At 34.7% G+C, this 26173-nt stretch overlaps 1 protein-coding gene across 3 annotated transcripts in view; it reads right to left on the bottom strand.

Annotated features, from left to right (window-relative positions):
• Nucleotides 1–26173, bottom strand: part of LOC144966629 (uncharacterized) — a 111662-nt gene that overhangs the window by 21892 nt on the left and 63597 nt on the right. For 2 of the 3 annotated variants that reach the window (XM_078903377.1, XM_078903380.1), the window contains exons 3-9: nt 23870–23887; nt 19807–19824; nt 15819–15882; nt 7607–7642; nt 6723–6740; nt 6145–6231; nt 4221–4328 (exon numbers count right to left, since the gene is read on the bottom strand). In XM_078903377.1, coding sequence (XP_078759503.1) covers nt 4221–4328; nt 6145–6231; nt 6723–6740; nt 7607–7642; nt 15819–15882; nt 19807–19824; nt 23870–23887 — 349 coding nt within the window. The remainder of the gene's footprint in view (nt 1–4220; nt 4329–6144; nt 6232–6722; nt 6741–7606; nt 7643–15818; nt 15883–19806; nt 19825–23869; nt 23888–26173) is intronic. The other variant, XM_078903378.1, reaches the window with a different exon arrangement.

Raw genomic sequence — 26173 nt, 5'->3', positions numbered from 1 at the left:
TTTTCGTCTTTTCATCTATCCAAATAATCCAACTTAACTTCTCCACCCCCCACATTCAATACAATACCTCCAGCCATTGCAAACCCCAGCTACTACCCCCCCCCCCCCCCCCTCACTCCCCAACCTGTATAGTCTGTGAGTCTACATACTTATTAAGGCCTTCATTGATTCCAATACTTGGCCAACAATTTACATCGGGCTTTCTGTAGACTTGCCTGTTCTTATTCCAGTCACGTCTGGGCCATGACCTTCATTTCGAAACATTTTCAAAGTTGATTCTTGTCTGTCATCCTCTTTGGCATGATCGTTTAACCATTGTTTATCTTTTGTAAATATTGGTGTGTATGTGGGTATGTTTTGGCTAGACAAAGCAATATTCTGTGTATTTAATCTCAGTATGAAAGGGATCGTTTGCTTGACAGATTGTTTTGGAATTTAACAGTTGCCACAATAGGACAGAGAAGTTGTGACGTCACACCTCCGACCCTTCCGGTTCTGAACTCCTTGGAAGTGTGTATGTAATATGTAACAAGTCATTCGGAGGACCAATAATGAAAAAGCTACATATTGGATCATAATGTGACTTATTTTGGTACCAAAAATTCGTATGATTATGGGACGTATTTTTGCGAAGCCCAAGGTTTGAGAGTTATTGCCAAGATGAGGGCCATTAAAATCAATCGATATTTGAAGGACGTGTTTTTTTATGGCTAAATTTTTAAATACGAGATTTTTCTTGCGAACGGCGGGTAACTGGATAATGGATGTCAAACTAGCGTGGCTCGCATATTGAGGAGTTTTAGACGGTTACTGTTATACAAACAAATGGGAATACTCTTGGGTGTGTCGCGCGGGAAATTTCAGATATTAGCCAAAATTTGCCATGCAAAACATTCTAAATCATCTGAATTATCAACTTAAAAAGAAAAGAATGCAAATGATGTATGAAGAATGAGTGAAACATTTTGTAAATGATAAGGACTGTGTCTGCCAACAGCATTTCAAACTGCCCAGATATCCCTTTTCATTCTTATAGATGGAGTATTATATTCCTGGGCATGGGAGGAATCTATTGGTTCCCATTTCGACTGATGTCGACGAAGGGTAAATGCTATCAAAATAAGTTCCTTCAGAGTGATTAGTATGTTATAATAACATCAATAGCCTCGACTTGATCCCATAAGTAGTTGAGAGAAGAGAGTCCGCACGATAGGAACTAAGTGTGAAAGCAATATTTTTGTGTGGCTGGATGGCTCAGTGGCTAGTGCGACAGCTCGCTGATTCTCTCTCTCTCTCTCTCTCTCTCTCTCTCTCTCTCTATCTCTCTCTCTCAATCAGGCGGATGGTGCCGTATCACTTGGGTCCCAAATTGGCTCTTTTTATTCTCTGTTTTCATCTGGTATTTCTCCATACCCTATATTTCTATATTTCTCATCATTATTGATACAAGTGCCCGCTCCACACTTTTTCTGAATGTAATAATATCATCGCAAAATAGACAGTTCTAATATATTTTAGTGTTGCTATAGGGTTAACCCTTTAATCTAAGTCGAAGGCCGTGGTCATCATGCAAAATGAGTGCTCCATTATTCAATTCATAAGCTAACCAATTTCCCTATCCTTCTCTACAAGCAGCAAGCGTTTAGACATACGCATAACAGAATTTGCAGAATGGATAAAAGATACGGAAAAAAGAATGACCAACGCAGCTCCGTTTGTATTGGAAACAGTCAAAGAGATCGTTTTCTTAAATTTTGATAACGAACAAAAATAAATGATCTGATCGCCACCAAAAAAAAGTAAAACTAGCCACAAATGACAACATTTAACACGTTTCAAACCTGGATGACCCTTTATTCCAGGAAATCCCAAGAGACCCCGTTTTCCTGGTTCGCCTTTGGCACCTCTTGGTCCTGAGATTCCAGGTAAAGCAGCATTGGATATTTAATAAAATTTATTGTTTTAAATATCGATAAATAAGAAGTAGCACATACAGTGTGTATAAAACTAATACAAAATATTCCGGCTAGACTGTGATATAGTACATACAGTGTGTATAAAACTAATACAAAATATTCCGGCTAGACTGTGATATAGTACATACAGTGTGTATAAAACTAATACAAAATATTCCGGCTAGACTGTAATATAGTACATACAGTGTGTATTAAACTATACAAGTATTCCGGCTAGACTGTAATAATGTACATACAGTGTATAAAACTAATAAAAATATTCGGCTAGACTGTATATAGTACATACAGTGTGTATAAACTAATACAAAATATTCGGCTAGACTGTGTATAGTCTACAGTGTGTATAAACTAATACAAAATATTCCGGCTAGACTGTTAATATAGTAAATACAGTGTGTATAAAACTAATACAAATATTCCGGCTAGACTGTGATATAGTACATACAGTGTGTATAAAACTAATACAAAATATTCCGGCTAGACTGTAATATAGTACATACAGTGTGTATAAAACTAATACAAAATATTCCGGCTAGACTGTGATATAGTACATACAGTGTGTATAAAACTAATACAAAATATTCCGGCTAGACTGTGATATAGTACATACAGTGTGTATAAAACTAATACAAAATATTCCGGCTAGACTGTGATATATAAGCACTGTTTATCTTTTGAAATAAGTAATCCCTTTCTTGTTGATGGGAACACACACACACACACACACACACACACACAAACATACAGAGAGAGAGAGAGAGAGAGAGGGAGAGGGAGAGAGAGAGAGAGAGAGAGAGAGAGAGAGAGGAGAGAGAGAGGCGAGATAAAAAAAAAAAAAAAGAAGAGAAGAAGAAGAAGAGAAGAAGGAAGAGAAGAAGAAGAGAAGAAAGAAGAAGAAGAAAAGAAGAGAAAAGAAGAAGAAGAAGAAGAAGAAGAAGAGAAAAGAAGAAGAAGAAGAAGAAGAAGAAGAGAAAGAAAGAAGAAGATAAGAAGAAAAGAAGAGAGAAGAAGAGAGAAGAGAGAGAAGAAGAAGAAGAAGAAGAAGAAGAAGAGAAGAAGGAAAGAAGAAGAAGAAGAAGAGAAGAGAAGAGAGAAGAAGAGAGAAGAAGAAAGAAGAGAGAGAAAAAGAGAGAAGAGAAGAAGAGAAGAAGAGGAGAAGAAGAGAAGAAGAAGAAGAGAGAAGAAGAGAAAGAAGAAGAGAAGAAGAAGAAGAAGAAGAGAGAGAGAAGAAGAAGAAGAGAAGAAGAAAAAGAAAGAAGAAGAAGAAGAAGAGAGAAGAAGGAAGAAGAAGAAGAAGAAGAAGAAGAAGAAGAAGAAGAAGAAGAAGAAGAAGAAGAAGAAGAAGAAAGAAGAAGAAGAAGAAGAAGAAGAATAAAATAAAAATAATAATAATAATAATAATAATAATAATAATAATAATAATAATAATAATAATAATAATAATAATAATAATAATAATAATAATAATAATAATAATAATAATAATAATAATAATAATAATAATGAAAGGAGAAGAAGAAAGAAGAAGAAGAAAAGAGAGAAAAAAGAAAGAAGAAGAAGAAGAAGAAGAAGAGAAGAAGAAAAGAGAAGAAGAAGAAGAAAAGAAAAGAAGAGAAGAGAAGAGAAGAGAAGAAGAAGAAGAAAGAAGAAAGAAGAAGAAGAAGAAGAAAGAAGAAGAAGAAGAAGAGAAGAAGAAGAAGAAGAGAGAAAGAAGAGGAAGAGAGAGAAGAAGAAGAGAAGAGAGAGAGGAAGGAGGAGAGAGAGAAGAGAAGAAGGAGGAGTGGGAGTAGGATGAAGATTAGGAGAAAGTATTGATATCGATGCAAGAATTGAGCGCAAGAGACAACATAATAAACACAACATAAAAGAGTTGAATAAAATATTTTCGCTCGACAATTCTAGAATTTATACATTGGTAAACTAAAAGCGCTTTTAGGTCATATCGGCGACAAACACTATAATTGGAAAATGGGCAGTTGCTATTTTCCATTATGTAGTTTTGACAAAATGTTGACAATTATAACGATGCATCAAGCCAATGTGCTTTGCCAATTTGTACTCATCTTATCTGTACATTTTATATATATTCATAAAGGGATTTTTGACCACGAGACAATACTTGATGCTCTTATCGTACAGCAGTTCAGTCAATTCGAGACAAAAATAAACACCTTTTTTCACAGTGCTATTTTGACAAATAATGCGTGAGACCAATCGTCCCAATATGATGCTATGTGAGGGTACCTTGAGTTCCATCCATTCCCATTCTCCCAGGTTCTCCTGGTGATCCGTGCATTCCATCCTCTCCTGGTCGACCTCGTAACCCAGGGGGACCTCTGTCACCTTTCGGTCCTTCAATTCAAGAAAAACAAAACAAAACAGTTTTAACAGTATAATCTCATTGGGTCAAAACTTACAAATCTGCTCAGATGAAATGTCTGGTTGTCATGCTTGATGCTTTCTATTAATGTCACAAAACACTGGCTTATTGAAAATAACAAAATTGAGGCAATATGACATAATTATCAATTTATTGTTTATATCGATAATACGGTACTTGCTGGATGCTAGTGTGCTCTAGGGAGAAGTTTAAAACAAGAGCGTGCTAGAATTCCGATGCTCATGCGAGGCAACGACTTATTATATACAATTTGGTCACCCAGCTCGGATGTGCCGTCTCGCCATGCTTACATTCTGACACGGAACTAACCAATTGGTTGGAAGCGAATTTTGATAAACAGAATAATCAAACAATATAAAACAGAACATTTAAGAATGCTTCATGACCGATTTGTTTAGCTTCTGCCTCTTCCTAAACTTTCAGTTAGCGAGATGGCGGCATGGGAAAAAATTGAGGTGGATAACAATAATAGCGTGTTCCCAACAAAATCAACAGACTCCAACAAGTCGCATGTACAACCCATGGGAAACAACAACCCGGAAGACGTATCGAGAAAATGGAAACTTTTGAGCGAGAAAGCCAGAAAATTGGGTTCAGAGCATGGATGGAGGCAACTATCACTGCTGTAGACAGATTACAAGAAAGCTGAGCTTTTTAAATAGTGCAGAATTCAATTGATGTTTTAAAACACTACACAGGAGGTGCCAACTATATTATTGAACATGTAGGACTGAACGTTCATCCAGCATGTAAAAGCGCTATCATAATCTATTTTTTAGAGTAGGAAACGCTGTTCCCCAAAAAGAAAAAAAAAAGAAAAACATAAAAACAAACAAAAACAAAACAAAACAAAAAACAACACAATAAAAAAACAAAACAAAAAAACTTGAGCTTTGATATATCGCAATATCCACTAAAGTACTCAAGGCGCTTTACAATCAGGTTTTATTTTACACTCGAGTAAAAAAAAACATCCGACAAAACACACATTTTTTTATAACGTAATATCCACTAAACGTGCTCAAATCGCTTTACAAGGAGTCCATGGCCAACGGCAACACATAACATGTAAGCCGAGACGTGACAGAGACAATCCTGTTAACTGAGAGAACGTGAGTAAAGAGCTTTTTCCAAAAAATAAACTATGTCCCGCCCAGAGCTGACTCGAACCCAGGACCTTCAGATCCAAAAGCGAGTGTCATACCACTAGATACGATTTTCAGTTTGGAATAAAATCGATATCCATACGTGAATTATTGAATAAAATCGATATCCATACGTGAATTATTGAATAAAATCGATATCCATACGTGAATTATTGAATAAAATCGATATCCATACGTGAATTATGGAATAAAATCGATATCCATACGTGAATTATTGAATAAAATCGATATCCATACGTGAATTATTGAATAAAATCGATATCCATACGTGAATTATTGAATAAAATCGATATCCATACGTGAATTATGGAATAAAATCGATATCCATACGTGAATTATTGAATAAAACGATATCCATACGTGAATTATTGAATAAAATCGATATCCATACGTGAATTATTGAATAAAATCGATATCCATACGTGAATTATTGAATAAAATCGATATCCATACGTGAATTATTGAATGGAGCAAAGTGAAGATAATTGAGCACGGAATTACCTAGGACCTAGGAATGCCTAACACTATTTATCTTTTTACTATTTATAGTTCTAGAAAACAAAAATAATAAAGAGCTATATTGTTCTGATGTAAAACCAACCTTGAGGTCCTGGTGGGCCACGGATTCCTCGTCCACTGGCCAAGTTCTGGGCAATTGCCGAATCCTCCCATTTCTCACCTTTATCACCTGAATGACATTTGAAAATAAGGGAGTTTAAAAATAATATTTGGTTTTCATTATCAATTAGCAAATGGCATCTATACTTCTTTGAATATTATAGAATTGATATGTTTCTGAATACTTTTTAAAATAAAGCAATCTTCTCCTTCGTGATGTCAGCAAAATATCCGCCATTCTCATAATTCATTTAAGAAGGTGTTTTAATTAGTGAAGGAGATGTCGTAGATCAGGGCATTTGATTGGGATTTGGAGATCCACTGCAAAAATCAAATGTTTGTGTCTTTAAGCTGATAAAAACTATGATGAAAATCGTTATCAAATGTTTGACATGAACTGTCGCTTGATAAATACATAATATTTTAGGGCCTCCAATGAAATTAGCTACAGAGGAATCCGATAATAGGGGAATAAAAAGATATTTATGAAATACATAGATAAAATATTGTCAATCATACAAAACGATACCATTTATAAAAAGTAAATAAAATGAGCATTACCTTTTTCTCCCTTGATACCTGTAAAAAATGGATGGAATAAATATATTTTCTATTGGTATGTCAAGAAAACAATAATTTATCTGTTATTTGCATGAATTCTTCATAAAATAATTATCACATTGACTGTTATAATAATGGATTAAAATACAACTCGTCCATAAAAGACATTGAACTACACAAATCAATGGGTCTACTTGGATATTCCATATTCAGAAGTGAAGATGCTAATCAGAAGCGCTCTTTAAAACAATTGTGTTAGGTATTTTTGGTTGATATAGTTAACCCACAAAACTGTATTTTAAGAAATATTATTAAAATAAAGGCAATAAAATGTTTGACGAAAACTATGAAATTAGGTTGATAATCATATTATCACTATACCGACATTCTGGTACGGAATTCATTAATTTTCACACTGAGATCTTTCTATTAACGATTACGAGGGTAAAAATAAAACAATCTGATAACTTTTACTTGAGAAATAATCAAGCGACTTGCACGGTCCATAGCATTTTATGATGTAAGATATCTTCAATATAAAATGGCAGCACATAAACCATCTTTCATATAATTCAAGTAATTACTTGCAAAATTTCATGTATATAGGAACTGCAAGTAAGAATAAAAGCCTCAATGTTTGACATGTCGGAGTGTAATTCCTTTTTTTATTATTAATAAATGGCATAACGTGTCTTTCGCGATTTGAATTCGAGAAACAAATTTCCATCACTATAAAATGTCAGAAAGTTAGTTTCGTTCCCTTCGTATTCGTTATTCTCAGACTAAAAGATGTTTTCCTTTAGAATGATTTTTAGTGAAAAAAGTTTGATCCCTGAAAGTAATGGGATCATCTAGGAAACAAACTGTCTACATTATGATATTACCAGGTACTCCACTGTCTCCTTTAGCTCCTGGGGCCCCTGTTTGGAAAAGATGAATCACAGGTTAGTAAATGGCAGAATATGTCTGTAATACTTAGAAAAAAACCCAACGGTCATGTTAAACATGTTTTACCATAACTCTATTTTCACAACGACCGAATGACGCGAATCTGAATTGTATTGATACTGTACGATTGGGTAAAGTGCTTACAACATCCGCCAGCCGAATATAACGTACCGACACAAGAAATCATGTGTAACCTTGAAGGTTTATGATCTGATTGATAGAATTTAGTTAGAATCAATCATAAAAATGGCTAAATACAATAACAAAGAGCTGAGTCACGTCAATTGCTTTGTTGTAACTACACAAAATAAGAATTAAAGTGCTTAAAATTACAGTGACTTTAAGGTAAAAATACACTAAAAGGAAACGCATATTAAGATAAATAAAAACGTGAGTTGTATTCGGTGGTTAACCAATGGGATCCCCTGTTTCCTTGAACACCTAATAATGACGTCTGAATTTAAGACCCAGATTCAGGCTATAAGTAAGTAAACAACGGCTATTCTCTAATATTATCATTATTCTGTGAAATATAGTACTTATTCTGGAATAAAGAGTTATTTAAAACGGTTGGTCAATCTTGACTTGATTGCAATCGCCAAATGTAGGAAATAATATTTTACGTTAAATCATTTTACTCACTTTACCCACGAGAATCGTGCGTGAATGTGCGTCTATTGATGGTATGCGTTTTGGTAAAATACTCAAACATTAATAATTATATACAAACGAACGTACGGAAACGACTTAACTTTATGATATAAAAGCTGACTTATAATATGGCCTGTCCTGTAATTAATTGCAAAAGGCATCGACCAAGATTTGTGACCTATCGTGATATGATTGTTTCTCAAAAATATTAATTTCAACCCATTTATTCATAGGTGTCTGGAACTAATGACGCAATGTTAAATGCCTTTTTGTGGTTTATAAACCGCTTTTGGGCTTAACCTACTTAAATACGTTATACACGACATTGTCCAGAGTTTTGATTGTGTCCATCATCAAAAACACTCTACGTTACGTCCACGTTAATTTCTCAACAAAGATACAAAGGATGTTGAAAGAGAAATAAACTGGAATATGAAATTAATTTTTGTTATAATATGGAGGGAAATGTCACATTAATATACTGGCATGGTGATCCCGATTGCTAAGTTGGTAGAAAACTTGCTTTACACACAAAGGGACCAAAATCGTATCCGACAGAAAACAATTTTTTTACTGATTCCCCTGTCTACCCAGCAGTGATAGGTAGCTGGGTCTGTTAGATCTGTTCAAAAGATAACCTTGCAATTATTGTTCGCTTCATGCTATGTAAACCGGGATAAATTCCGACTCCATGGGCAATTTTCCCCTGAAGCACTACAGAGTAAGTAATAATACAGACGTACAGTGACAAAATTATGTCCTTTAACATCCTTGTCCCGAAAACATTATATATATATATATATATATATATATATATATATATATATATATATATATAAAAGTCTCAAACCTGAGATTTCTAAAAACCTGATCATTCTAAATAGCCTCGGGTGTAGGCCGGGCTCTTTTTAAATAATATCGTGTTGTTAATAAAAGGGTAAAACTTTTTTTAAATTCTCAAGTTTGAATATTTTGACAAATTCGGGGTCAACTTAATTCATAATTATTCGAAGAAAAAAAAATGAAAATGGCCAAAATGCAAAAGGCATTTTTCCAGTGTTTGAAATATTGTCATAGGTTATTTTTGTATCGATATATCGATCTACACAAAATATCTAATTTTAACAGAAAAAAGAGAGAATGAAATAAAATGACAATTTATTTGTTTATGTGATAATGATTCAAAGTTTGCTTGGTGCCTGATACGGACGTGATTTAAACCGATATGTCAGGACTTGTAGAACTGGATGGGTACCTAATACAACCGAGTATTATACCCAATTATAATTCAGAAATATCATTCATTCTAAACTTTCATTTGAGTTCCTGTGACATTTTGACATGTAATTTTCTTCTTTTTCCTTATCTCAGAAACCTATTTTGATTATTTTTAAACTGCTCATGGCAGGATGTTGAGTCTTATCTTACGTAGGCTTTGATTATTTTTGTTCGAGATCAATATTTCTCTATTTTCTATAACTATTGCCTTCCCGTCCCTCACCTATCCACAACCAATCACAATTACGATCTATCTCTCTCTCTCTATCTCTCTCCTCTCTCTCTCTCTCTCTCTCTCTCTCTCTCTCTCTCTCTCTCTCTCTCTCGCTCTTACTTCTGTAATGAGTAACTCCTTCCCACACACATTACTTAATCATAAAATGGACAGATCGAATCATGAGGCGAGTTTGAGGAACGGCGTGTCTTGGAATAATTAACTAACTGTACGTTTACTCAAACAAATAAAAAGGGCAGTGGCTCAGTCGTTAATCTTCGCCTTATAAAAAAGGGCACCAGCTTTGAGCGTAGCCCCTTGAAAACCAACAGCCAGACACTCGCTAAATATAATAAAATAAAAGTCCACGACCACAAAAGAAAACATTTTTTGTGAGTTGTATTCAATAATTCAGCCAATTGAACCATTTGTTTGATTGAACACTATCAGCGACAACTTTCTAGGAAGTGGTGTATTAACCTGTACCGTAGTAAATGACGTCAAGAGACAAGACCTAGTGTTAGGCTATAAACTAATGAATGCTGCGGTTCGAGTCCACTCACTGCTCTATGACTTTGAGCAAGCCATTTCACCCGAGCTAACGTCCAAGAGTAGATTTTATCACTTAAAGATTATTTCTCTATCTGGGTGGGGATTAATAAGATTTTGATGGCATAAAATCTCTCAAGTTCTGCCCACAAAAAAAAAAACAAACAAAAAAAACAAAAGCGCATAGAACTCTGCGTAACCTTTCACTTTTATAACTGGTCCCCAACTCACACTGGCAAACCCGTGTAGAGATTCGGAACGCGTCGGGATACGCTTCAACAGTCATGACGTCACTTCCCTCGTAATGACACATGATAAATTAGTAGCTGGCTCTAAACTATCTGAACAATGGCGGACGCCCTTATGAAATACTTCTCCGACAAGCATAAAAGCGTATCCAGAGGAAAAAAAAACCATTATAAATCTGATCATGTTTTGACTTTTACACATTCTGATCACAAGACATATGAAAAGTTCTAGCCAGCATGAAGAATAAAAAGTACAGCTTTTCTTTGTTTAGAACCACGATGGCCGCCGTTGCTGGGCGACGTGACATCAGACTATTGAATCCAATTTCAAAAAGGCAAGCGTGTTAGAATCGTTTATTTAGTGTTAAATGAACGGTTACTTATCGTAGGGTTATCTATATTGGATGCAAACAAACAATGTGTTGATCGAATTGTTTTGTTTCCACCTAAATAAATACTTTATAATTAATTGTGTTTGTGATAAGTGATAAAGTTATACGCCATACACCGTACTTAGGATGTAACTCGTCACAGCTATATTGTATGGGCTCGTTGTTGTAATGAAAATATTCAAAAACCAGCAAACGGTATTCTCCATTACGACAATTTTAAAGAAAGACCACAATCCTAATCGCCTGTCATCTGCGATTTATTAGGTCTGACTGAATTGTTACTCAAATCCTCTGCTCTCCATTTCTATCTTCCGAGTCGATAACGAGTGAAATGATTTAAGGCGTACAAAAGAAAAAAACGTTTTTCTTATCTTCATTACGTGTCTGATTAGATAGTCTCCGGGATTTAAATAAAACGTTTATTACCTCCGCATTGTCCGAGTTATTATGGTGTCGTAGTATGGAAAAACGCGTACTATTTACAATTTTGGCTGGAAAAGTCAAAAGTCGTCCTTCAGGTATTGCTCGATTAAAATGACCTTCATCTTGCTAGCAACAATCAAACTGGGACTTCCGTAAAGTCCCAGGTTTGATCGATTTTAGCATGATGAGTTTAATTGTAATCGATTGATATTTGAAGAACGTGTTCTCCGGCCAAAATGTTAAATACGCGTTTTTCTAGAGTACGGCAGTTCTCTGTGTACATTGATGGTTCTTTCTCCTCTATCCCTCATTAATATTCCACCGATGGCCTTAATCTCCTCTAGTCCCTTCTATTATGTCGATGTGCCAAATCAAAATATCCTATCTGTAACAGTCTGACATGTAGAAACGGGAATTTATAACCTTAAATGGACAGTTACCAGTGCCCCCTACCATATGACTATAGAACGCTAGTTTGTCCCAAAGTGCTTCCTTCCAGGTCGACGGTACACAGCTATCCAAACACAGCTATGTGACAGAATGTTTAGAAAAAAAAGTAAAGGACCCTACACGAGTCGTTTGCTTGTATTTTTAATATTCTACTAGTCAAGTAATTGAAATCTCCTTTGAAGTAATGATGTGGATAAAATCGTTTCAGAACGGCGAATACCTCATTTGTAGATATTATGATTGTGCTTAACCTGAAAATTTTAATGTTTAAAATTCATTCACAACCCTTTTCTCTTTTTTCGCATGGCAGTTGCCATCCAACCATATACAAGATGGTTTGGGAATTTATGGACGTGTTCAGAAAGTGGTTATAACAGAAAATAATTAAAAGTTTTACAAAATAAAAATATCCACAACGCCGTTAAGACAAATTAACATTTGAGTAAAACATAGACACGACGCATCTAAAAGAAAACAACTTAACAGATATTATTTGCATTGATTTTTGGATCAAAGAAACTGTTTTAAACAAGACAAGGGTATTTTAATAATCTAATATTAAGACAGTTTTTTGGCAAAGTTAAAAATCTAGTTTTCTAGAGCACCGGCATTAATGCAGAACGGTAACATAGTAATTATGTACTTGATATTTTGATAATTGCATTTGAAGATTGACTTTTAAACTGACTAGGAATTGTTACTCAAACCCTATCTCTCATTCTATCTTCGAAGTCGATAACGAGTGAATGATTTAAGGCGACAAAAGTAAAAAACGTTTTTCTTTTCATAGTGACTGATTGATTGCGCTCCGGGATTTAATATGAGAAATCGTTAATTTACCTCCGCCTATTCGGTCCGACGATTCATTTATTAGGGTGTCGAGTAACGTTGATTGGGATAAAAAACGCGTACTATTTACAATTTTGACCGGAAGCGTTAAAAGTCGTCCTTCAACACTTGGAATGATGTAAAAGTATTATAAATTTACGCGACGACACAATATCACCAGACGCATTGAAAAGCGTTACGTTATTTTTTCTATGTGTTATCAGTCCGTGCTAAATGATACATTTTATGTTCTTCTGTTGTAAAAGTGATATTGATGAAATTATAGTTGACCTGTGACTGCCTGTAACTAAAAATAAAATAAATAAAAAAATATATATAAAAGCTTAAGCATACTACAAGAACAACGCAAACTAAATTTTGGTGTACGTATTATTTCATTTCGAATTCTATAATTCATTGGGCTTGCTCCTAAAATAAGTCTTTATCTTTAAAAAAAAATAGGCACCTTTTTTCTGTCAGAAAGGATCATTTTTCGCTTGGCTTCACTGAATGTTTTGTCAGTGTCTTTAATAATAATAATGCTGCTGCTGCTGCTGCTGCTGCTGCTGCTGATGATGACGATGATGATGATGATGATGATGATGATGATGATGATGATGATGATGATGATGGTGTTGATGACAGTAAAAATCTTTTAATACATTTTTATAAAACACCGGATTCACTCTTCTTACCAAAGATAATTCGTTATATCTTTACGCCTTTTTTGTTTCTTTATCGACTAATTCAACAACTTTGGGTACATTTAAAAGCCGTCTTGCTTGGCCCTGCTTTGTAATCGAATGTTTGCTCAGCCCGAAATCATCGGCTTTAAGGAATACGTCTCGAGATTCTACAGAAAGCAAGGATATATTTTGCCGTATATCTTCTTTATTCTTTCTTATTGGGGATGGGGGGGGGGGGGGGGGGGGGGTTCCAATAGCTTAATTGCTAAGCTACCTATTCACACGCAAATCAATCGTGCTTGAATACCGAAAAATGTGGGTTTATCATAATGTCGGTATTTTTATAGAAATGATTGGGTAACCATCTTTGGCATACCTGGCGGAAAGTATTTTGTATCAGACTTCAATTCTTTGTAAAAGGTAGCAATGTACAAAAATAGTGTTAAATTAAAAGACCATGCTTTACTTATATGAGATTTGATGCGTGTTCAATTTTAATTCTCCTGTATTTTTCATTTCAGGAATGCATACTAATGAAATATCGGGTGCCAATAAAGCAATTTAATTAACTCAAGGTTTTGTTCTTGTTGCTTTAAAATTTCGATTTTTTTTTCGTTTCTAATTTTTACTAAAATAGCGTCGTAATTTTTTCTGTTTTTTTCCCCGCACCTTTTATATTATTATTATTATTATTATTATTATTATTATTATTATTATTATTATTATTATTATTATTATTATTTATTATTATTATTACTATAGATTATAATAATAATAATAATAATAATAATAATAATAATAAATATAATAATAATAAATAATAATATATATATAATAATAATAATAATAATAAATAATAATAATTAAATATAATTTAAAAATAATAATAATAATAATTATTATTATTATTATTATTATTATTATATTATTATTATTATTATTATTACTATTATGATTGTTGTTATTATCATTATTATTGTGTCTATGCATGTGTGTGTATGTGTGTGTGTGTGTGTGTGTGTTTGTGCGCGTGTTTGTGTGTGTGTGCTTGAGAGAGCAGAGAGAGTATGTTTATGTATCGCTGGGTTGGGATTTGTTTTTGTGTATGTGTGTGGGTGGATGTATAAAATCATTAAAATCAATTTTAATAACAGAGGTTTTTTTGACTATCGATTTTTTTCTTTGAAATCTTCTATAAATCATTGATTTCCTAAGCTTCAATTCCTGAATTTCCGAATCGTTTGTATGTTTTTGTTTTCTATATACGTTTGATTGTAGAAGTAGTCTGTTCCAGAGATGATTTGACAAAAGAAGAGATCAGTTTCTGCTGTCGGTGACACGAACTCAACTCAACTTATTCAAATAACTTTGAGATTTCAAATAGAGGGCAGCTCTTGGCTCAGCGGTACGGTCTTTGCTTCGTGCCCGAAAGGTACCGAGTTCGAGCACTCGCCGCTGCGCTGTGTAGCCTTGAGCAAGTCACCTCGCCCTAGCTCAATTTGCGAAGCTGCACTGCGGCTAACGCCTGGGTTATTCCAGTCCTCCCTTGGAATAGACCCTAGAGACAAATATCCCCTACGGGATGAATAAAGGGAATTTTTATTTTTTTAATTTTTTATTTTTTTTTAGAAACATTAAGTGTGATGTCAAAACTGCCTCCTATCTCATTGGAAGTTGAAATCTATTCTTCCGGATGTCTGGATACAAACTTTGTGTCATTGAGCTTTTTTATATTCTGGTCGTCTGTGCGGGTATGTGGTCTTATTGTATAACACTAGCTTTCGGATCGGAAGATCCTGGGTTCGAGCCTCGCTCGGCGCATAGTTGAGTCCTTGGAAAAGGCTCTTTACTCACATTCTCTCACCGTACTCAGGCGTAAAATGAGTACCTTGCCGTTAAAAAATTGTAGTATCATCTAACAGGCGTCATGTCTCGTTCTACATGTTGCGCGTTGCTGTTGGTTAGGGACCCTTTGTGAAGCGCTTTGATCACTTTTAGTGGATATTGCGCTATATAAAAAAAGCTCAATCGTCAATAAAGGTCATCCATCCTCGCTCTTTTACGCCACCTATTCATAAGAAGCTGCCTATTAATCCTGCTACTATAATATTCATGCTACCTTCTGATTCAATATGTAACCTATTCATTATATATTACCTGTCCTCAGGATTGGTTTCACACTTCCACTGAGTTTTGTGCCGGAGGAGAGGAGCGTGTGTGACTTCATTAACCAGAGATTTTGGCGGGAATAAAGAAAAACGTGCGTCTACTCATCGTCAAGCTTTGGTTTGACGTGAGGCGTCATCAAACATTTTCATTTTTGTCATAATAATGATCCCCATCGCTTGGCAGTTGTTTTGAGACACAAAATAACTGGACCACCCACGCCACAAAAACAACTCATTAGGGAATTAAAACTGAAGTCTTACCAGGCTTTCCATTAGCAGCACAGTACAGTTGGGCCTCTTTACAATAGTGTTTCAAATGGGCAATCTGAAATTAAACAGATTCAATATGTCATCAACAGATTAAACGATTAGATTTTCAACTTAATGGATTTAATTATTGATTTTATGATGTATTTTAATATCTTACTGGCCGTGGTTGCGGCTTATGGAAAAAACAACGACACTTGTTATTTTATCCATATTTGTTTTACACAATAATTAAATTAGTTTTAGCAAGAATGCTGGATGATAATATAACGCCTTTAACCATTCATCTGCCGTACTTTGGAAAAAAAACAACTTGTATTTAAAGCTTTCATCAGATTTCGCAGAAGTCCCAGGTTTGACAGTTTTTGTCAAGAGAAGGGTCATTGAAATCGCTTGATATTTGAAGGACAAGTTTTCTGGTCAAAGTTTAAATACGAGTTTTTCCAGAGTGCGGCAGTAAACTGGTTAAAGCTCCCGAAGCAGCAAATTATCGCTTTTTCCTGTTTTGTTTCTCATACGTATTTCTTTTTATCCTCTTTTTTATGCTTCTTTTTTTTTTGTATGATACGACCAGTTATAAATGCTTGATTCCATTTGGATCGATTACTGTTTCTAGGAACTCCATTATGGACAATGATAGAAAAAATGAGGAAAAGGGTGAGGTGAGCTGATAAAAGAAAATTGGCATTTCATTGAAGTGAACCCTTTTTCTTCACGCTTACTGTTCCTGATTTGCCAGCTGCGCCGCTTCTTTCTACCGTCACATACGTATAAGAATAGGCTTCAACAGTCGTGACGTCACTTCCCTCATAATGACGCATAGTAACTTAGTAACTGGTTCTAAACTATCGGAACAATGGTGGACGCTCTTATGAAATACTTGTCCGATGAGCATAACAGTGTATCCAGAGGAGAAAAACATAAATCTGATTATATTTTGACTTTTATACATTCTGATCACATGACATGCGAAAAAGTTCTAGCCAGCATGAAGAATAAAAAGACCGATTTTCTTTGTTTAGAACCAAGTTGCTCGTCGCTGGGCGGACGTGACATCAGACTATTGAATCCAATTAAAATGGTGCAAAGTGAGGCTAGTTGTTAATAAAATAATATTATATTTTATTTTCCCAGTCAAGACAATCACAATTTATATTCATATGAAGGAAGAGTTTAACTATAATATACTTTATCTAAAAAGATTCAGTGAAATCGATAAAACAAAAATTAAGAACTTAAAATTTATAAAAACAAAAACCAAGCAAGACATAGCGATTTATATCAGTTTCTTCAATTTTGTCAACCATTACAATGTTTTGAATTTTGACATTTCCTCATTGTAAGTTAATAAATGGCTACGTATTTTTATCCTAACTCAATTCAATGCTTATCACCGAGTTTAGTGGGTTTCACAAGTCCATTTCCTATGACATTTTATGGAAAATCAAATGACTCGATGCATATGTCATAAATATAGCCTACAGGATATATGCAAATTTTAAAGCAGATTAATAGAGCACCGACAAACAAAATGCACTTATTGTGTGTATATCTCCACTATAATCAATATTACCTTTTTGTATAATGACTTATACATTAACGATCGCGTTTTATTCATTTCAATTCCTTATTGATCTCTTATGTTTACGGATTTCCATGCGTCCGTCTGACATTTCAGTCGTTTGACAATCTCTTGTTGAAAAATTATATTTTCATTAATAGAGATTGATTTTGCTAAAGACAATAATTTTTTTTTCTTGCTTTTGTTTCACTCTGCATCATGAAAAAATTAATCATATAAACAAATTCGTATATAAAAAAAGATAGAATGCTTTTGTCGTGTGCAGTTAAAGAATTACCTAAGATTATACAGTAATTGTAAATACAGTTTGCTATGGTTGCTAACAATTTTGATATGGTCCTAGAAACGCCAAATTTAACGTTAGATTCTAGGTACTAATCTAAGAAATGATCTACGATGCAGTGCCAGACAAAATAGATAGAAAAAAATACAACAAAGTAAAAGAAAATCACGAGAAATAATCTTTCCAAAATATCGCGACAGATTTTGCCAAGGTGAGGGCCATTTAAATCGATCGATAATTAACGGACAAGTTTTCTGGCCAACTTTTCAAATACGCGTCTTTCCAGAGTAGGACAGTTAACTGGCTAAATAACAGAATAGATCCATTTCCACAATACGAATTTAGTCGTGATAAACAAATGTCAAAAAGTGTTTATAATTTAAGCAATCAAAGATGTCAAAAATTGAATTTAAATCTCAGTACTCAAAGATGTCAAAAAGTTGTTTTTAATTTAAGCAATCAAAAATGTCAAAAATTAAATTTACATCTAAGTAATAAGAGATGTCAAAAAGTGGATTTAAATCAAAGTGATCAAAGATGTCAAAAAGTGAATTTAAATTTAAGTAATCAAAGATTAAACAAGTAAATTTATATTTAAGAAATCAAACATTTCAAAAAGTGAATTTAAATTTTAGCAATAAAAAAGAATCAGAATACTGGAATGCTTTGTACATTATGCACTAATGGACGGCTATGTGGTCTTGTGGTATGTCACTCACTTTCGGATCGGAAGGTCCTGGGTTCGAGCCTCGCTCGGCGCATAGTTGAGTCCTTGGAAAAGGCTCTTTACTCATATTCTCTCACCGTACTCAGGTGTAAAATGAATACCTAGCAGTTAACAGCGTTGTCTCTGTCAGAAAAAAATGTAATATCGCCTAACAGGCGTCGTGTCTCGTTCTACACGTTACGTGGTGATGGACAAGGAAAACCTTTTAAAGCGCTTTGAGTGAATATTGCGCTAGATAAACGCTCAAAAGCTCAATTTACGGCTCAGAAACATTGACGCTATATAAAGAAAGGCGATTTGCTGCATTTGAAATGTAGAGTTATCGACTGATAGGTAGAAAGAATTAGATGGAAACAAAAAAAGACCAATGAAGCGGCCTGCAATATTCTGAACCTGCGCTCGGCATGAACCCTCTCCTTACCATCTATTGGAAAATCGTCACATTTGTTACGATGCAACCGTCAATTTTCCCATCCAGATTTAATTTATTTTTGCTATAATAAAAACGTGGCATTCTGTAATAGAGCTCATATTGCCGAACAATATTATGTATAGAATGTGCTTGTTGCTTTTCTGTTTGAGTAAGAAATGTCTGTTTTTGTGTTGAATGGGTGTGAAGTTTTGGGGAAAATCCTGAAAATGGCTGGTAAGGAAAGGGCTAATCTATAAAGACCAGGAAATTGAAATACCTTGGCCACATTAAACGGCATTTATAAACATCTGTAAAATTAAAGCTGAAGAAAAAGTGGAGGGCAGGAGGCCAAGAGGAAATAGCCCAAGATCATGGCTAGAAGAGAACAAGAGAAAATGCAACAGACTGGGAAGAATGGAAAGCCATTTCCAGTCGATCTTTAATGCACTGTTGAATGATGGATCAGGAATTTTACATAATTTGTAATCGACCCATCGTCTCAAAACGGTAATATGTCGGGATGACTAAGACCAGTAAAAGTAAATTTATAATTAAAATAATACGAAATATAAACTTTGGGTCTCTTGTAATGTAAGGAATTATATTTATTCTCCATAGTAAAGAATAGAAATTAAACCCAAGTTTCGTATATGTTGAAATATACTCAATATTTAGGACCCAGTTTATCCTGACGTAATACCGCTTTGAGGCGCTGGGTCACATTATTTATATTCTGTTTAGTATCACTGGATAGAAATTCAATTTTCACCATCCTGTCTGTTCCGACGTGATACCGCTTTTAGGCCATGGGTCACAATATCATCTTCACCAGCTACCAAAAACAAAAATGGAACAAAACAATATTATATCTTGCATCCAAAGTATACGACAAAACACAAGACTTGACACTTGACACGTTTATGATTCGGATAAGTAAGTAAGGAAGTCCTAATGGATAACTCGGTATCTTTTTCTTACCATTTCGTCCCGTGATCGCTGCATTTAATGATGGGGGGGGGGGGGGGGAGGAGGTACAGAAAAAAATTGTTTTGAAAAAAGCTAAAAATGAATAGATTTTTGAATCAATTACCTCCTCTTTTGCATTTATGTGTAGTGTAGTATGTCAATGGTCAAAACAATGTCATAATAGCAGCGCGTGTCTCATCTTGTAATAAAAACAAAAGACATTGAGTGTGATCAGTCATCGAATGAGTGACAAAGATAGCAAAACTGTACTGTACCTTTTATAAACGTTAAATCTTCGAGAATGACACATTACTCACTCATATCACTCAAAAACTTAGTTGTGACCACTGAGTGTGGTCAGTCATCGAATGTGTGACGAAGACAGTATTACTGTCTGTATTACAAGCGACTTGTACTGTAATAGGTACATAGAAATATCTCCCTTATGGCAGGCTTGATGAGTAATTCAAAGGTTTAAAGAGGAATGACTTATAAAGTAGACATGTGCTATATTATTACTTATTCATACAGAGCTATTGTGTAAATTCTCCAGTCTTCGTAGATCATTCAATAAAATTTTCACTCGACAACGAAAAAGAAGAGATGCTGTATTGAATTTTGAGCACATTTTAAAGGGATTTAAATCAGGAACGCACAATAACACACAATTTTCAAAATCACTTTCTATGTTTCTACAGATTTCAACAAATGTCTTTCAAACCTTGTCAAAGCCTTTTTTTCAATTTAATGAGGCAATTTTTAAAAATTCTATCAATAGCTTTTCCTCTTGAAATTTTGAATCTCGTGCTTTAGAATTGACGAAAAATATTACTTTAAAAAATCAAAATTTTCATTCGAAAACACATGCATAATATCTAAAATGTCTGATAGAATAAAAACAGCTTTTCTTTAAAATTAAATCAATCAATTATTTACTCCAAATTTCAAGACAACCCAGGAGCATTAAAAGAAGATAGGAAATATCGTCATTTGGAACGTTCTTTTATAATCGTAAACAATTAAAAGACACTATATTGAACGACATGAAACACAACGAGTAAATACATTGTGCTAGAAGTTATGTTTCTTTTATTTTGATCTATTTCATGATAGATTTTAGTCTGTCCTCTGCTAGTTTTGTTGTTCCACATAACTTTTGCCCCCAAATTTAGGGATTAACCGATTAATAAATAGCATCCATAATAACAGGAGAATGATAGACTTTTTACAAGCCAATCAAAAGCAACGGGGAGGTGAAACATCTGTAGTTACGATGTTGTTGAATGAGGTCATGAAGTTTTAAAATTTAGTCTGATGATTCGCTCTCTATCTTTCATGAAACTAACAATATTGCTGTTTGAAGCTCGAAGAATAAAATAACAATATGAAGTTGAATAGACGCTCCAATCTGATGAACGAAAACAGATAATGTGGACATTTCGGGTTTCCCCTTTATCAGCAAAACACGATGAATGTAACACTAAAACAATGAGAGGTGTGAGATTGGCGTTGTTAAGATCAGCAACGCTATTCCCACATCTCTCATTCGTCTTAGTATTTCATTCACCGTGGTTTGTGGATAAAGGGGTAACCCGAAACGTCTACATTCCCTATTTTTCTTTATCAAATTGAAGCTTCCATTCGATTTCTTATTGTGATTTATCTATCGTTCAACACCTTCATCTTGAACATTAAAAGAGTCCGCCAAGGCAAACAAAATGATTCCAAACACGATACGATACATTGATATCGAAGCTATAATAATATATGTGATTTTTATAGCTGTTTATGTTTTATTTTCTAATAATTGTTGCTGGCATGAACTAATATAAAAGAAGCATGAGCATGTTGAGGAATCATGTTTATTCTAATCAAAATAGTAAATTTCCCGTATCGATATTTAGGTCAAAAATTCCGATCTCAGAACCCGATGGATGTAACAGCAATTTTTAAATCATCAATAGTGGGCGCAATGTTATTTTGGCAAGCAAAAATTGAGTAAATTGAATTCAACGCAGAGCTTGCAAGTTTCTTTATCTCTAGGGGAAAACTTAACAGTCATTCATGAGGAAATGGCAGCAGGGCAAAAGTTGCCCAAAATATGACGCATTAGTGCAAGTGGTTTAAATCTGGGCACATAGCCATTGTCGATACTCACAGAGAAGGTCGTCCACTGTCAGTCATGATTATAGAAAATGATTACAGTAAAGAAAAAAGTGTATGGATGACGGACAAGTTACACTTAATGAAATCACTAATACTATGGCTCAGTTGAAAAAACATTACATGAGCCTTTGAGAATGTAAAAATTATCAGTAATTTTGGTCCCCCATTTATTGACTCCACAGCAGAAAGTAAGGAGAGAACAATACAATCAGGTATTGGTGAACATGTTCAATGAATATCCAAATCTTTTCAATCGTTTGGTGACAATGGATGACATTTTTGTAGATTATTGTGACTCTGCATCAAAATTCAATGGAAAAACAATGAAATGAATTATATTAATTATGATGCCATTTCCTCGTTGTGTTTTGAAATGAAAGAAGTAAAAAATCTATTGAAATCATTACAAGAGGAAAATAATGTTCTTAGAACAGAAGTAATAAACTGCTAAAAAGAAAATATCTAATGAGACCTTAATCTAAGAAAAAAATCTTTCAAAATGTCAGTAATGAATATAAACAATATAAAGTAGAAGAAATTGTATTTGTTATTTTGGCCTTTATAAACATAAAACGAAACAACAGATTGTCGGCAGCAGCACGTCATTAATATTATCAAGGACCAACTTGAAGTTAATAATTATTATTCGGATATCGAAGGCATTCGTCGACTCAGAAGACCTGGAGGCAATCGTACCCGCTGGAATTTGATAGAATCTAAGTGTATCCTCAAAGATTCGGGGATAATGATCGATGAAAAACTAACAAGAACGAACTTTAGAGACTTTAAGAAGTTTGTCGTCACTTCTGTGTCCAGTCTGCTTGGATGGGTAATGGGAATGTATTTGTTATGACTACTAATGGAATAAAAAATTGCATCAATAGCGATCGTGACATTGCTTAGCCGTTGCCTGGTAAAAGCAGTCAGTTTTAGCGAAGCGAAGAAAACATCAAACAACTTCTGATGTCATCAACGCCGGTTCGAGATTACTTGCGGTTTATTGAAAATCCAGACCCTTCTAGCGAGACCAAAATGAAACGTTTACAGTCACAATCCGATGAGATTATTAAAACCAAAATAATGAACCAACAAGCCTGTGACATATCAGAAATGAATTACATACCACTGGACTAATCTCGTTCTAGGCGTCCAAACACGAGGGACGTTCCCAAGACATGATTCGAGTCGTCCAAAAATATTCTCAGATTGACTACTCAACGCTAGCCATTCACCTCACAAAAATGATTCAATGCATTGTCTCAAGGTACTTTGTGTAATAACTATGATAAAAGCTTGGCTGTTTTACATCTTCTAAATCTACACAAGTCTGTGAGTGGAGTGTGGAAAAGACCCTTTCTTAGAAAGTAATGCAAGTGTTCCTGGCCAGGGATTTGAACTTCGTGGCCTAGATGTTATGGTCAAAGTGAGATGGATCGTGGCTACGGACACATAGGATACTACTGCACTAACAGGCGTAATTCAAAAAGCATAATGCTGATGGTTAACTGTAAAGCAGAACGTATTTTCCGAACATGTAAAAACAGGAGTGAGGCTTTGTCATCACGCGACAGGTCACCCATCTTATGACTCATGGTTCCAAGTTTTGAGCCCTACTTTGGGAGTTAAGTGGTCAGAAATGGCTCATTTCCAACATGTTCTCATCGTACTCAGGTGTAAATGATAAACAAGCTGTAATAGCGTTGCGGTTGTAAAAAGAACACTGGGCTTTAGGGGTCATGTCTCATCCTACACATTTAATATTTCTATGGGACCCCTTGTAAAGCTCATTGACCGCATTTAGTTAAAACTTTAATATAAAAAAAAAACAAGTCTGGTTTGTTTGTATTTTGCATTGGTAGCAATATCACTAACATATTTAAATTCATGCAAAAACAAAATAAGGTCTCACCAATTCCTCCAATGACCGCTGCATGCAAGAAGAAACAATAAGATATGTAGAACACGACGTCAAGGAAATGTAGTTACGAGTAATGTTAGGAACATATTATACCATAGTCAAGACTTATATCAAGAAATAATTACAGTAATGAATAATGTGGGTAGGAGATGGGAATTGGGGGGGGGGGGGGGGGGGGGGGGGGGGGGGGGGGGGATGTGGAAAAAGGCATTGATTGCGGTGTGAGCCGGAGAGTCCCAGTTCAGGCACTTTCGGTTTTTTTCATTGGGCAAGATTATTAACCTAGAATTAGCTCACTTTGGACAACATGGGTAATTCCTGTTGACATCTGACACATCTTGTTTGATGAATTGTCTATATTCGAATAATCGTACATAGAATGCCTAGGCGGCTCTCTCCAACGACGTCATGGCGGACAGCATATATATATATATATATATATATATATATATATATATATATATATATATATATATGAGTGTGTGTGTGTGTGTGTGTGTGTCAGTGCATGACATAATCAGTCGGAAGGTGACAATTTTGTATTTGTATTTTCTTGCATTTTCTGAAAGAATATGCTCCCCAGAGCATTTTAATCTTTATTTGAAGTAAATCGGATGATATTTCATGAAGGTATGGTCAGATGTACGGGAAAGGTATCCAGTAACTTTTTTTTTCAAATTTCATACTCTTTCAACTTGAATAGCAGTAAAAAATATTTAGAAGTGAAATTAAGCTTAGGCTAGATATTTCCCGAAGATGTGAAAAGGGTTGAATTAATCATTTATGACAAGAACTCATTTTAGATAAAAATTGACCTTCTAACTAAACTTGGCAGTTCAAACCTTTTCACCATCCGACTGATTATGTCATATATATATATATATATATATATATATATATATATATATATATATATATATATTATTTAAAATATTTACCACAATGTTTGGGGCAGTCTACATCGATGTTTCAGGCTTAATTTGCCATCTTCAGGACTGAGTTGTTTTGTTGACTGTTGTTGTTTCTTGAAGTGGTTCCGGTTTGAAGTTAATTAAGAGGAATTTGCGCCGATGGGGACACTTTCCGTAGATCTCATTTTTCATGTTGAGTGTGGCTTCATGAGGTTGTTTGATTATGGTATATTTTTCTTCCAGGCATAAGCTACATTGTTTTGATGTTGGTGTGTATCCTGTTGCTTTAGATAAAATTTTCCATGAAATGTTGTGGTCTATTTTGTTGTCTTTTAATTTCCAAATATGTTCGCTGAGTTTTGTGGATGTTTTTTTGTTAGTGTTTCTAAATGTTGAGGTGTGGAGGTTGTATCTTGTTTTGAAATTATTTTCTGTTAGTCCTACATATTTTTCTTGCTTGTTTGTTTTAGTTTCTGTGACTGTGGCTTGGTAAATTAAACTTGATTCTAAGCATTGTTTGTTTAGCGGGCAATGTTCTTTATTTCTGCAGTTGCATTTTCTAGTGGGTGGGTTTTGCTCTTGTCGGTGGTTTATTAATATTTTTTTGTTGTGGCTTGAAATTATTTGTTCTGTGTTGCGCATACACGAGTAACTTATTTTTATGGTATTCCTGTTGATAATTTTATGTAGCTTGTGGTTTTTTGGAAAGTGTGTATCAATTAGTTTCAGGAACTGCTGTCCTATGTTTGTGCTGACGTTTATGTCGAAAGGTGGGTTGAACCAAGTTATGTGTCGTTTTCTTGTTTTATGTTCTTCACTTGTGTGTTGGGGTTTACATGAGAGGGAGGCGTCTGTGTATACAAATGGTGTGTTGTATCCACTTTTTGTGAGTGCTTCTTTGTAGGGGGTGGCTGCGACGTTGAATATCTCTCTGTTTTCCGAAAGTTTGCTCACCCTCAGTGCAATGTTTTTTGGTATGTTTTCAATGACGGGACGGGGGTGGTTGCTGTTTTTATTAATGTAGCTAATGGTGTTGTTTGGTTTTCTGAACGGTTGGAATGAATTGGATTTTATGTCGAATGTGATGTCGAGGAAGTCAACTGTTTTTTTGTTTGCTTCTATCGTGATTTTTAAATTGTTGTTTTGGAATATTTTACAGATTTGTTTTTTGATGTTTTCGTTCGCTCTTGGTCGTCTGTTGGTTATAGCGAGTCCGTCATCTCTATAGAGACCGATGTATGTGTGTGTATGTTGTAGTTGTGACAGGATGTAGAGTCCGACCAGTTCGCATGTTTCAGCACCGTCGAACGAACCCATTGTTACGTCGAAATCATTGTGTCGCTTTGTCCACGGTGTGTTGTCGTAGTATAGTGTGCTGTGCTTG

This window comes from Berghia stephanieae, chromosome 2, assembly GCF_034508935.2.
Source record: "Berghia stephanieae isolate SIO BIC M18660-M18661 chromosome 2, UCSD_Bste_1.3, whole genome shotgun sequence".
In the NCBI taxonomy this organism is placed as follows: Eukaryota; Metazoa; Mollusca; class Gastropoda; order Nudibranchia; family Aeolidiidae; genus Berghia; species Berghia stephanieae.
Note: the sequence above shows the minus strand (reverse complement) of the source record. Positions and strands in the feature narration are given on the sequence as shown.